This window comes from Ranitomeya variabilis, chromosome 3, assembly GCF_051348905.1.
Source record: "Ranitomeya variabilis isolate aRanVar5 chromosome 3, aRanVar5.hap1, whole genome shotgun sequence".
Taxonomy (NCBI): Eukaryota; Metazoa; Chordata; class Amphibia; order Anura; family Dendrobatidae; genus Ranitomeya; species Ranitomeya variabilis.
In genome coordinates this window covers 721801308-721816345 of record NC_135234.1, presented here as the reverse complement: position 1 = coordinate 721816345, position 15038 = coordinate 721801308, and the positions used below count along the sequence as shown (strand labels likewise).

The following is a 15038-nucleotide window of genomic DNA, read 5'->3' as shown; positions in this document are numbered from 1 at the left end:
TTCAGGAGCGGAGGTGCTTTCATGGTCCCGATGGGCTGAACTTCGTGGAAGAAGCCCCCCTCCATGGTCCGGGCAGCCTCCACCACTGTGAAAGCGGACAAGGAGGCGGACGGTTCCTCTCCACCTCCCTAACGAAGGGATGATGGATTGAGGTTTATCTCTCTACCCCTGCACCGTCCACGCTGCAATACCCGACATCCGCGGCGGCTCCATGCCGGGACGCACACCGTTGGTAAGGGATCCTGCCAGCAATGGGCTTCTGCAGCGGGATATTGACAGGCAGTCTCAGACTTCCCTGTGACCACCTCCCTGAGGTATCGCTCCAGCCGGCTAACAAATTTAGCTCCCGGCTTCGGCCGATGTGTAGTCCGCACCTCCAGAAGCGCACTGTGTCGCCTCAAGGCGGCTTAGCCTTTTTTCCCGGCGCTTAGCGCCTGACGCGGAAGCGCTCAATTTTCTCGAGCAACGGGTGACCACCCCTAACTCTTACGCTGACGCCGGCTGCAGAAATTTACGCCCCGGCTGGGGCCTATCATGGAAGTTTCGAGGCTCCGCCCACGTCGTGCCTGTAGCTCCGTCCCCTAAATTGGCGCTTCTCGCTCGCTGCGAGATTTTACCTAAACCCGCATGACCAGTATTCCCGGTCTTAAAGTCACACGACCAGTATTCTCTGGTCTTAAAGGCACGTGACCAGTATTCCCTGGTCTTAAAGGCACGTGACCAGTATTTCCTGGTCTTAAAGGCTCGTGACCAGTATTCCCTGGTCTTAAGGGTACGTGACCAGTATCCCCTGGTCTTAAAAGCACGTGACCAGTATTCCCTGGTCTTAAAGGCACGTGACCAGTATTCCCTGGTCTTAAAGGCGCGTGACCAGTATTCCCTGGTCTTAAGGGCGCGTGACCAGAATTCCCTGGTCTTAAAGGCACGTGACCAGTATTCCCTGGTCTTAAAGGCACGTGACCAGTATTCCCTGGTCTTAAAGGCACGTGACCAGTATTCCCTGGTCTTAAAGGCGCGTGACCAGTATTCCCTGGTCTTAAGGGCGCGTGACCAGAATTCCCGGGTTTTAAAGGCACACGTCCAGTTTTCCCTGGTCTTAAAGGCACGCGACCAGTATTCCCTGGTCTTAATGGCGCACTACCAGTATTCCCTGGTCTTAAAGGCACACGACCAGCATTCTCTGGTCTTAAAGCCACACGACCAGTAATCCCTGGTCTTAAAGGCACACGACCAGTAATCCCTGGTCTTAAAGGCACACGACCAGTATTCCCTGGTCTTAAAGGCACACGACCAGTATTCCCTGGTCTTAAAGGCACACGACCAGTATTCCCTGGTCTTAAAGGCACACGACCAGTATTCCCTGGTCTTAAAGGCACACGACCAGTTTTCCCTGGTCTTAACGGCACACGACCAGTATTCCCTGGTCTTGAGGGCACCATGACCAATCCGAAACTGGTCATAATTGAGGAGCCCTCTGCCGCCGAGCCCAGTTTATCCCAGTGTAACTAGTTCCCTCAGCCTAAACTCCCTCGTAGAGCTTTTGCCATCCAGTCCGGATATGCGATTCACTGGACAGAAGCCTCTACGTGGGACGCTATGCCTGGTCTGATTTTTAAGGGCGACAGGCACTTTAAAGGGCGCCGGTCTCCCCACACCATCAACAGACGGGCACTCGAAGGTCCAGGCCTAACGCCAGACAGCCTGTCCTGTCCACCCGGAGACCTGCACTCTGTGGATGTACAGAGGCATCCTTTTTTTCGGGCGTCTGAGCACCCCCCTCTGCATCACCACTATTTAACAGAAGATGCAAGTAGGCGAATTTCCCTCTCCACTTCCTTGTTAAGAGGATGGTGGATCGAGGCTCCTAATTTTTAACTCTGCAATGACCTGCTGGAAGCAGCGGCGCATTCTGCCACTCGGCAGATTAACCGGGTACAATCTCCTGTGGGTTACCTACCAGTATCCCTGCCCGATATGTCCTTAATTAAAAATGCCACGATCTGTCAAATAGCACATCTGGTTTGTTCCGTTTGGCAACTACGGGTCCAGCCCTTTAACCTCCCTATCCGCCGCATGGATGCTAGAGCAACGGTCTCCTGCTTAGAGCCCTTAACTACTTTGATTCACACCAGTATCCCTTTCCTGAAGACAGTTCAGCTGGTCAATCATATTCTTGAGCGGGAGACTAACGAACAATCGTACGTTTCCGCAGCCCCGACCAACAGTGAAAGGGTTGTCCAGGACAGTCTAGATCTAAGGGATCTTGGTTACTAAAAGGTGGAACGATAAGTAGGACCGATTCCGGACCTCAAACTTCTAACAATCTTTTCACAAGGTTCTTCTTCTTCTTCGAATGGAGTCTCATCCGCTCAGCCATTACTTCAACAAAAAAGGTGCAGTTTCGGGCATCCATCGACATTCGGGATGCCTAACCTCTTCAAAAATTCCTTTGCTTTTCCATTCGTGAATAGCATTTAAGTCACGACCTTGTTCTTCGGCGCAAGGGTCATGGTGGCTGTCATCTTGCACCTAGAGGCGTGGTCGTCCTATCCTGTTTGACCGACTGTTTACCCACCCTTGCAGGACTACGCTAAGTCGTCTATATCTCTTGCGATACCCTCTCACCTGGGCTGGTGGCTAGACTTAGACAACTCCTCATTTCCAGCCCAGCAGATATCCTTTTTGAGGATGATCCAGTATTCCTCCAGAAGGGTGGTAAATCTCCCTCCGGACAAGGTCATGGTTTTTCAACGGGAGCTCGCGCTCTTGCTCACTCATCCCCTCATTTCATTCGATTTGCTGGGAGGGTTCCAAAAAAAAAAAAAAAAACGGAGACGACAATGGAAACAGTTTCCTTTGCTCCGTTAGTTTTCAGCAAGTCAAGAGCCTTTCAGACGATAGTCTCTGAGTTCCTTCTTCATCCGGAGTTTTTTCTCCCGGTTCCATGGTTACTAGTAACTTCCAATGCCAGTCCTCTTCTCCCGATCATTGCTCTGGAGATCTCAAGGGTAGTCCTATAGTAGGTCCACTCCTTATGGCGGGTCAACCCATCCGAATTCACTTGGACAACGCCACGGCTGTGTCATACGTCAATCATCTAGCGAGTACCCACGTTCAAGCACCATGGCCAAAGTACCTCACATGGGCCGAGATCTATCACTCGGTGATCTTGGCAGTTCATATCCCAGAAGTGGAACTCTGGGCTGCGAACATATTTAGTCGTCAGGGTTTCACCTCAAGTGAGTGGGAACTTCACCGGAAGTATTCCATCAGACCCGCCTTCACTGGAGCTCTACAGTTGTAGCTCGGATAGCGTCCTGACTGATCGCCGGCGTACTGGAGTTGGTTGTTCGGCCTCGAGATCCAGGAGCCTTCGCACTGCATTCTCCGGTTATTCCGTGGTACCAGTTTCCACTTCCGAAAACTTTTCAGAAGCAGAAAGGGCCCCAGTGATCCTCGGACATCCGTACTGACCACGTCAGTTCACTTGCGGAGCTGGTAGCTTTCTGTATTTCTGCAACAAAACTGCAAGTAGGGACCACCTCGCAGGATGTTTTTCACATGTAATTCTTCCCTATTGCATACCGTTAGATCATTGGGATCTATTCTATTAGGGAAGGTTGCCCCCTTTTCTCTCGGCTATATCCTCATCCTGACGAGTCTTCGGTGCTAACGGGTCTTTTTCAGTCTTTTTTCTCTTATTTCCTTCAAGGCAAGGTTGTCCTCAAGCCTTCCCTGTCCCTAGTTACCAAGGTGGTATTGTATTACTACTGTCATGAGGGCATAGTTCCTCCCTCATCTCTTTTGGCACCACTCCACAAAATGGAATGAGGTCCCCATATTCCGGACAGAGCAAGTGCTCTGAGTAGGTATGTCTTGAGGACGGCGTCCTTCCGAAGGTTGGACACTGTATCTTGGGTTTCCTACCGGTAAGAGGAAGGCTTCCTGACTTTTACAGGAAGGGTTTGGCCGTCTCCATCGGCCATTTAGCCTGGTGTATTCTTTCACCATCCAGTAGTCCTTCCGTGTTAGATGACAGCCTATCTCCCCGTCTATCGTGGGTTTCAGGCACCAGGCGTCAACAAGACACGCCTGCATGTTTGCGGATTCGTCCAGTCCGCATGCATTCTTGAAGCATTATAATTCCCAGACTTCCACAGATGTGACTCTGGGCAGGCGGACTCTGCAGGCCGCGGTGGCGCACTTGTAAGTAGCGGTTACACAGAGCCTGATCTGATGTTGTCCCCACCCAGGGACTGCTTTGGTACGTCCCACGGTCTGTGTCCCCCAATGAGGCGTAGGAGAAAAGGAGATTTTTGTTTACTTACCGTAAAATCTTTTTCTCCGAGCCAATCATTGGGGGACACAGCTCCCACCCTAGTATTGGCTTATGCTTGTTTTTACAATCCGATATGCTATATTCTCATATATGATATGACATGCTGTAAGCTAATATGTTGTTACTGATCTCCTACTGCTTTTTGCACCGAACTGGTTAGCTGAGGGCCAGCAGGAGGGTGTATACTGCAGGGGAGGAGCTAACTTTCTTTGTATCACTTAGTGTCCTCCTAGTGGCAAGCAGCATAACACCCACGGTCTGTGTCCCCCAATGATTGGCTCGGAGAAAAAGATTTTACGGTAAGTAAACAAAAATCTCCTTTTTTGAGGAAAGAAAAATTATTTTTTATTTTCACGGCTCTGCGTTATAAACTTCTGTGAAGCACCTGGGGGTTGTAAGTGCTCACTATGCATCTAGATAAGTTCCTTGGGGGGTCTAGTTTCCAAAATGGGGTCACTTGTAGGGCATCTCCAATGTTTAGGCACACAGGGGCTCTCCAAACGCGACATGGTGTCCGCTAACGATTGGAGCTAATTTTCCATTCAAAAAGTCAAATGGCACGCCTCCCCTTCCGAGCCTTGCCGTGCACCCAAACAGTGGTTTACCCCCGCATATGAGGTATCGGCGTACTCAGGAGAAATTGCCCAACAAAATTTAGGATCCATTTTATCCTGTTGCCCATGTGAAAATGAAAAAATTGAGGCTAAAATAATTTTTTGGGGAAAAAAAGGTACTTTTTCATTTTTACGGATCAATTTGTGAAGCACCTGGGGGTTTAAAGTGCTCACTATGCTTCTAGATAAGTTCCTTGGGGGGTCTAGTTTCCAAAATGGGGTTACTTGTGGGGGAGCTCCAATGTTTAGGCACACGGGGGCTCTCCAAACGCGACATGGTGTCCGCTAAAGATTGGAGCCAATTTTTCATTCAAAAAGTCAAATGGCGCTCCTTCCCTTCCGAGCCCTGCCGTGCGCACAAACAGTGGTTTACCCCCACATATGAGGTATCAGCGTACTCAGGACAAATTGGACAACAACGTCCGTGGTCCAGTTTTTCCTTTTACCCTTGGGAAAATAAAAAAATTGTTGCTAAAAGATCATTTTTGTGACTAAAAAGTTAAATGTTCATTTTTTACTTCCATGTTGCTTCTGCTGCTGTGAAACACCTGAAGGGTTAATAAACTTCTTGAATGTGGTTTTGAGCACCTTGAGGGGTGCAGTTTTTAGAATGGTGTCACTTTTGGGTATTTTCAGCCATATAGAACCCTCAAAATGACTTCAAATGTGAGGTGGTCCCTAAAAAAAATGGTTTTGTAAATTTTGTTGTAAAAATGAGAAATCACAGGTCAAATTTTAACCCTTATAACTTCCTAGCAAAAAAAAAATTTGTTTCCAAAATTGTGCTGATGTAAAGTAGACATGTGGGAAACGTTATTTATTAACTATTTTGTGTCACATAACTCTCTGGTTTAACAGAATAAAAATTCAAAATGTGAAAATTGCGAAATTTTCAAAATTTTCGCCAAATTTCCATTTTTTTCACAAATAAACTCAGAAATTATCGACCTAAATTTACCACTAACATGAAGCCCAATATGTCACGAAAAAACAATCTCAGAATCGCTAGGATCCGTTGAAGCGTTCCTGAGTTATTACCTCATAAAGGGACACTGGTCAGAATTGCAAAAAACGGCAAGGTCATTAAGGCCAAAATAGGCTGGGTCATGAAGGGGTTAAGTCTTTTTTTTTTTTTTTTTTATACAGTGGATTCTGTTATTTAGTTAAACTTCATAATGATTTTGAATGGACGCTATGAACACATTGCTTTAATATAGTTTTTTTTTTTTATCATCAACTTTTACTATTCTATTTTAACAAATACCTTCAGAAATCAGGGGGGGGGGGGGGTAACCTGAGAGAACTTTGTTTCAAACCCCTTCTACCGCCAAAGATTTCTCTTAGAAACCATGTCTTACACCAAAGAAAAATATATATATATATATATATATTGGTTTTTGCCACTGCACTTGGGGATACTTTCAAAGTTTGCCCAATTTTTCGGACTGACTGACCATTTCTTAAAGTAATGATGACCACTCGTTTTTCTTTACTTAGCTGCTTTTTTCTTGCCATAATACAAATTCTAACAGTCTATTCAGTAGGACTATCAGTTGTGTATCCACCAGACTTCTGCTCAACACAACTGATGTCCCAACCCCATTTATAAGGCAAGAAATCCCACTTATTAAACCTGACAGGGCACACCAGTGAAGTGAAAACCATTCCCGGTGACTACCTCTGGAAGCTCATCAAGAGAATGCCAAGAGTGTGCAAAGCAGTCATCAAAGCAAAAGGTGGCTACTTTGAAGAACCTAGAATATAAGACATAATTTCAGTTGTTTCACACTTTTTTGTTAAGTATATAATTCCACACGTGTTAATTCATAGATTTGATGCCTTCAGTGTGAATGTACAATTTTCATAGTCATGAAAATACAGAAAAATCTTTAAATGAGAAGGTGTGTCCAAACTTTTGGTCTGTACTAGATATATATAATTTTTTATACGTATGTCACCCGTGGCTGCCGCTTTGTCCGCTCTTTTACCGCTCTGCGGCCGCACCATCTGGTCGTATCCCAAAGAAGCAAGTTGCAAACACCCTTAGAAGTTCCTGCAGGAATGTAATGTCCTTGTTTGCTCTCGTTGCAGTCCTGGATGAGGCTGACCGGATACTGGATATGGGTTTTGCAGATACAGTGAATGCGATTATCGAAAATCTGCCAGCAAAGCGACAGACTCTGCTCTTTTCTGCAACCCAGACAAAATCTGTCAAAGATCTTGCACGTCTGAGCCTTAAAGACCCGGAGTATGTGTGGGTGCATGAGAATGCAAAGTTTAGGTAAGTAACTTTCTTACTTTAGGAAAGTTTATTGTACATCTAGAGTAGCATTGGGAATGGTTTGGTCTGGTCTCTGTCCGGTAATTCCCCGTCTGTTGGGTAAAATATAATCAATTCTAGTCATGCTATTTACCCAATTTGTACTACAAGGGTCCGAATCCTTGGCCCCCCCCAGCGGATTAGTTGAATGAGTGTCTGTGTGGAGCTCGGCTTCGGCACCAGGCACGGACCTATGCAGCACGTATTCTAGATAAACCATAAATTGAGCTGCTTGTTCTGTGTCCTCGCTGCCCCCTTTATACAGCTGATCGGAGGGTCTGCAGTGTGAGACCCTCACATAATTATCACATATGACTGTGGTTTTGTTGCCAGCTGCGTGCCAATGCAATGTTACAGATGGCTAATGTACTGTACGGGGCCAACAGTAATGGCATTACAGGACCAGAATACATTAACCCCTTCCACTGCAGCCAATTTCCATTTTTTTTTTGTTTCACTCCCCTCCTTGCAAGAGCCATAGCCTTTATATTTTTTCTTTCATGTTGCCTCACAAGGGCTTTTTTTTTTTTTTTCTTTTTTGTGGGACGAGTTGTAGTTTTGAAGGACCCCATTGAGTTTACCATATAGTGTACTGGAAAATGGGGAAAAAATTCAAATTGCGTAGAAAAGGTGACGGAGAAAACAAACAAAAATATTAAACTCTTCTGTTTTATTGACCTGAAGGTTCTGGTAAAATGGTTCTTCAGGTCAATACGGTTCTGGCAATACTTTTGTAGTGTTAAAAAATTAAAAAAATTTGGTTTGTCGACATTTTCTGAGACCCAAAACTTTTTTTATATTTCTTGTCGATGGAGCTGTGTTGGGGCTTGTTTTTTGCAGGACATGCTTGATATTTTAACATCTTTGGGTACATGGGATGCTTTAACCACTGTTGTGTTTTTTTATTTTATTTTTTTCCCCACAGAGCAACAATTCTGGCATTTTGATTGTTTACCGTACGTTCTGCTTTAACCGTCTAATGACATATGACGTACTGGTAATTAAAAGGTGTCCATATCTAAAGTTAATGGCACTGCAGGTCAATGTTATACACACAAGTTCCGACTAACATCACTGTAGCCAAATGAAGAGAACGATAAGAATAAAAATGAATACATCTTTATTAGAATCACTTAAAAACAATATACATTGTAACATAATACAGAGTGCCCAATGGGAGGGGGGGGGCACCAATCTATCCTATAAATATACTGCTATATGAGCGAGCCAAACAGAATTAAGAGGGTAATATGTAGACCATCAAGGTCCAGTGACCTCCCATTTTGTTGTATAATGCTCGTCAAATGTTCAAAAAAAGTAGTCCTATTGCATGGAACTTTATATTGCAAATTGACTTGTACAAATATGAAAGAATATAATCCCATTAATAGCAGTATAGACTGACACTGAATTGAGCTAATGGGTATAGAGAGACAACTAAAGATAGAAGACTATGTAGACAGATTAATGCCAAGGAACTAAATCAATATGGCCCAATGTCAAATGCCTTCACATATCAATATAATCAAGAATAATCCTTATTGTAATTAAGCCAGCAGCATATAAATTATCACCCTACGGCACAGTGATAAGAGTAAACAAATGACAATACCTGTTTATGAGATTTGTGACAGAACCGCAGGTCAGGCAAAAAAAAAAAAAAGATAGAATTTGCGTTCCCCCTTCACCCCGACGTACGTTTCGCCATCAGCTTCTTCAGGGTATTTAATTTCTATACGGATTATTCTTGATCATATTGCCATGTGATTATATTAATATTCTACATATTTACCCTCTTTTGATTGTTTGGCTCACTCATATATCAGTATATTTATAGGATAGATTGGTGCCCCCCCCCCTCCCAACTGGGCACTCACTCTGTTATATTTTATAATTTATATTGTTTTTAAGTGATTCTAATAAAGATTGATTGATTTTTATTCTTATGGGTTCTCTTCATTTGGCTAAAGTGATATTGGTCCTAAGTTCTGTGTATAATATGCCTTACAGGGTACATCATATGCCATCTCCCTGACTTTAGTGCTGGTTCAACTTGTAATATTCGGCCATCATTTGCCTCTAACATCTATCTGCAGGTGAAGCTGAGCGCTGCCCTTGGCTGTTAACCTGTCAAAAGCCATCATTTACCTAGTGCAGTCAAGGGGTCGCTCCTGTGTTATGAATGCAGGGCGCCGATGGGTTGTTATAGCAGCCGGTGATCTGTGAAAGCCAGCCCATGATAGAGGCAATCACAGGGTCGAGTCCCCTAAAGGGACTAACAAATACAGTAAAAATAAATAAGAAATGAAGGTTCAAGCAAAACATCATATCTACCCCAAGATGATATTGATAAAAACATGGTCTTGTATTGCAAAAAACAATCCCTGGATGTGACCGCTTTCTGCTCTCCCTTCTGTCTGTGTTAGGCTGGGGTCAGACAAGTGTGTTTCACAGTCCGTACATGGACCATAATGCCCAGACTGACCGCTTGTATCCTGACCTGAACTTGTAACCACACAAGTATCTGTCAGCCTGTATGTTCGTGTCAGGAGACGCTCGCTGTCAGTGTGGGCGTTATGGTCCTTGTACGGTCTGTGACATACACCCGTCTGTGCGCAGCCCTAGAGGGGGTTGTAGCTGTAGACGCGGAGGAAAGAACGGAAAATGTCAAGAAGTAGTAAATTGCAGAACTGCTCTCCTGTTATCTTGTCTGACAAGGCGTTGGCAGAAGCCCTTCACTGACGGACTAATCTGCTGGGCCTCTAATAAATTAAATGCCGAAGTCATTAATTAAAATGAGCAATTACGCCCTCCAACTATCAATTACCAGGCACTGAGCTGAAACCACTGGGCACGTTCATCATGCTGCTCATAGATCCCTGGCAGAAATGGAGGAATGTTCTGTGATTGGCTTCTAGGAAATAATTATAAATATAATTATAATTTATTTCTTTTAAGCTTTTCTGGTATTTCCTAGAGCTTAGAACAAAAGTCAAAATAAGCACAGAAAAATGCCAAGGGAGGGCAAAAGCCTCGCCCCCTAAATATATGCATAAATGCACTAAGGTACATCAATTAGTGTACTACTCCTAAAATAGTAACAACAAAGAGCGCCATGGAGTAGAGCAAACACCAGACGGTAAAATAAAAACCAAGTTATCATTTATTAAATCAAAAATGCATACAAATATTATTTAGCCAAAACATTTGGGCACAAAAGAGGAGAATAAGTACAAGGACGTGCTGGTACAGCAGGCTGACCAAGTAAGGCCTCTTTCACATTTCCGTCTTCTGCTGTGCGTCGTTGTGCAGTAAAATGACGTATCGACGGGCGTAATGAAAATAGTGAAAAACGTGAGAGAGATCGATCGCTGGACTCCTGTGTGTGACGGGCAGCGATGGATCCTGCACCCATAGGCTTCCATCAGCCGACGACGGGCAGCGCAGGACCCGTCGCTGACCGATTTTCCGACGTGCAGAAAAAACGTTCCTCTGAACGTTTTCTCTCCACGACGGATCCAGTGTACGACAGATGAAACAGATGGCCATCCGTAGCTAAGGCTTCTTTCACACTTCCGTCTTCCAAATCTGCACAGGATCCGTCAAGACGTTGAAATGACAGATCCTGTGCAGATTGTGGAAAACGTGTGCACTGGGCCCGTCTTTCTGACAGACCCGTCGAGGCTATGTGCACCTGTTGTGTATCCGTCTTCGCAGCAGTTTTTTGCTGCGAAAACGCATACACAACACAAACCAGGTTAAAAAATAAAACATCGCAGTATTCTCACCTACCGGCGTGCCGCGCAGCGATGCTCCCAGCAACTAGCGTTCCTAGTAATACATTGTGAAATCTCGCAAGAAGTCGCGGACTCGCAAGACCGTGACTTCTCTCGAGATTTCGCAATGTATTACTAGGAAGTAACGCTAGCTGCCAGGAGCATCGGTGGGTGAGAATATTGTGATTTTTTATTATTATTTTTAACATATCTTGTTACTATTGATGCTGCATAGGCAGCATCAATAGTAAAAAGAGAAAAAGAGCGAGCGAGAGAATTTCCCTGACGGGAAATTCTTCCACGCATGCTCAGTTTGAAAAGGCGGGACCCATCGCTGGATTCCTGCTTTTCACAGGCAGTGACGCATCCTGTGCCCATAGGCTTCCATTGTAGCCAGTGACCGGCAGCGCAGGATGCGTCGCTGACCGATTTTCCGACATGCAGAAAAAACATTCCTATGAAAGTCTTCTCTGCCCCACCGACCGTTTTTTTTTTACACAGGATCCAGTGCACGACGGATGAAACGGATGGCCATCCGTCACAATCCATCGCTAATACAAGTCTATGAGAAAATGCAGATGCAGGATCCTGCCAATTTTTTTGCAGGTTTTAAAAAAATCAACGGATTGCGACGCGACACAAAAGACGGAAGTGTGAAAGTAGCGTAAGAAGGATAATAATGCCAAGGATGAGTAAATAACCTAAATCTTATTAAGTGTATTCACAAGCGTCTCAGTAATGATAGGTACATGCAGGAGGGCGGCTGCTGATAAATATCATAGGGCACATCCCACGTAGCAGACCTCCCAAACATAAATCACAAGTACCCCAGCCCCAGGCAATGTTTATAACTCACCCAATAATAGCTGATGATAGATATAGGTCAGCCTGCTGAAACCCCTTGACGCGCGTTTCGCGTATATGCTTCTTCAAGAAGGGGAATGTGTATTTTCTAGAGCTGCCTGCAGTTTCCATATCTACAGGGCATGGAACAAATGCCTGAAGGCTGTGGGTCATGATTTTGGGACTTGCACCTGTTAGGAGAACAGGGGTCCTGTGACCCTCACCTGCTGGTTTTGGGCCACTACAAAGTTCTTACAGTTGCATGAAGATAGGAATACCATTTTTAAAGAGTTTTTTCACACGGAAATGGTAGTCAGGTAGTTGCTGATTATGGTTTTATGGCAGGTACTGGTCTCTGTAGCTGCATCTCCAGGGATCAGGACCTGGACATACTTGTCCTCTATCTCATCCATGAGAGTCGGAGATAGAAATAAATGTTTAATCCCTTCCCGACATCCACCTTATGTGTCAGGTGACGGGGTATAAAGCAGACTCAGGAGCGGAGCATACTTCACACAGTGCAGGTGCAGGCGGTGTGATACAGCAGACATCTGCCTCTAACTGCAGCGACCACACTATGCACACTATGGTGTAACCCTTTAAATGGGCAGCAGCATTTGGCGCAATAGGTAAAAAGAAAAAAAAAATATGAAAAAACATAAGGTTGAAGGAATCGGTCCTCCTCTGTGCAGTTATGTCCTGGGTTACAATCAGGATCTACTAAGATCTGGAGGAATACTGGTGGAGTATTGTGGATGGTCCATCCTTCCTGCGGCCAGACTACCGTTGATACTTACTATTTGCGTTTTGCATATTTTTCAGCACCCCTGCAACTTTGGAGCAGAACTACGTAGTTTGTGAGCTCTCCCAGAAGATCAACCTCTTGTTCTCGTTTGTGAGGAACCATCTGAAGAAGAAGAGCATCGTCTTTTTTTCTAGCTGTAAGGAGGTAAGGTCATTGTGAGCCAGCTGGTGAATTATGGAGACTGTTCCTAAGGTACAGGGGCCTTCATCAGTTGTGTGCCAGACACTGTAAATTGTACGCAGCCACCAGACAGGTATTCAGGGAATTGGCTGGAGCTGCAATAACCTCCAACTGCTGGGCCGTCCCTTTACCCCTATCCCAACATGACCTACATGTTCATCACACAGAAGGACGGAACGTGGACCAGTGTTATTGCATAGGGCTGGTTGGATGAGACATTTCACACGGTTTGAGTGTCAGTGTTTTTTTTTTTTTTTTTTTTTTTTTTTTTTATATAGCTCCATGCACCAGTCTTTCATGTCAGATGAGAGTCGCTTATACAAGTCTATGGGTGAGCAAGAATTAAATTGAATCCCATACATATCATCCACATTGCATTTGATTTTTATGGATACATTGCAGTTCTTGGTATGATAGTGTATTTGGTCTTGGAAATTTAATTACCTGCTGATGAATAAAACATTTGCCAGATGTATGTCGAAAACAAGCCCATATGCATGTTTAAAGACCTACAAATGCAAACTGATTAAAACATGGATTAAACATCATTTTTTTTTTTTTTTTTTTTCTCCTACGCCTCATTGGGGGACACAGGACCATGGGGTGTTATACTGCTGCCACTAGGAGGACACTAATACAGAAAGAATAGCTCCTCCCCTGCAGTATACACCCTGCTGCTGGCTCTCAGTGAACCAGTTCTTGCTTAGTGTCTGTAGGAGGCACTTGGGTCTGCTTTCAGACCCCACCGTTTTTATTTCTATTCTATTTGTCCCTTAACAGAGCGAATGGGGGCGACGGTTCCTTTCTAGGTTCCGATCTCCCCCGAACCATGAACAGGCAAGTACGTGGAGCGTCCCTCCCCGTACCCTTTCCTGCACCGTTGGATGCCAGCCCTGAGCTCAGTTTACGGGCAACGGTTCCTTCGCGTTCCGATCTTCCCCCTCCATAGCAGGCGACCACATGGAGTAGCCCTCCATCTACCTCTCCTGGAGCCAGGTGCATAGCCGGACATGATGTTTATGGCATCCGTGCAGCCCCACACTGCATCACCACTGTTATAGCGGATGACGCATGGCGGCAGAAGCTCTCCACCCCCTCCCTGACTATGGCGATGGTGGATTGAGCACCGGCCCACCACATCTACCGTGAGTACACCCGTGGGTCCGAGGCGCTGGGGGGTCCTGGTCTCTGGGATAAGTAAGGTCCGCAGATACCTTAAAGCCCGGGTCCGTGGGTCACGTTGCACAAATAGTGGTAGCGGTGCTACAGGCCGCAACCGCAAGCTTAAAATTTAGCCCCCAGCTTTTCCCTCTTCCAGGCAGGAACGTTGACTCCGCCCACCGGCAGTTACCGCCGCCCACTCTCTCTGGCGCTTCTCGTTCTGCGAGAAGCGCCTTCTCTTCCTGATCTCGGCGGCCATCTTTGGCCACCACACAGGCTGATGCTGCAGCGCTGCTCCAGCGTTTTGAATCACAGCTTCAGGGAGCGATTTCTGTGGATATTGCGGACCTCCCCCGGGGACTTAAGACACAGGATCTGGGTAAGCTGCAGAAACATAGCTTAACCCTTCCCCTGCTAGCGCTCTCCTCAAGGCTACACTATGTCTCAATCAAAGCCTAACAAAAAGTCTGGGAAACCCCACGCTGTGTTTTTTGCTGCTTGTACCTCTTTTAAGGTATCTCTACCCCGGGGTCACAATACTGTGTTATGCTCAGCTTGTGAACCGGTGACTGCTCCGGAACCACCTGTTACTGATACCGAACCCAGTGAGCCTAGTCCCCCTGAGTGGGCTACCTCCCTTTCCCGGTCTATGGCATCCCTGGCGAAAGTGTTAGACTCGTTCCGAGACCCTTCCTCTAACCAAGGTACTCTTACGGACAACGCTTCCGATGATCAGAACCCCTTGTACACTAGGGGTCGTACCTTGCCAAGGAGTTCTCACTCTTCCAGGAAAAGGACTCCTGCCTTGTCCCCAGACCATCACCGGGTATCGGGTTCTGAGAGTTCTTTTTCTCGCTCCCCCTCCCTTGGGGCTAGTAGAGAACCTGTCTCGGGACAATTCTGACACGTTCCTAGATCAGAAATTTCAACACGATCAGGAGACTCTTGACTCTCATTGAGTCAGTAAACGAGGCCCTGAAGCTAGATGAGGAACCTTTAT

At 45.7% G+C, this 15038-nt stretch overlaps 1 protein-coding gene across 1 annotated transcript in view; it reads left to right on the top strand.

The window, feature by feature from the left end:
* Positions 1–15038, top strand: part of DDX10 (DEAD-box helicase 10) — a 265027-nt gene that overhangs the window by 16987 nt on the left and 233002 nt on the right. The window contains exons 6-7 of the mRNA XM_077298338.1: positions 7045–7234; positions 12715–12841. Of these exons, the coding sequence (XP_077154453.1) occupies positions 7045–7234; positions 12715–12841 (317 nt within the window). The remainder of the gene's footprint in view (positions 1–7044; positions 7235–12714; positions 12842–15038) is intronic.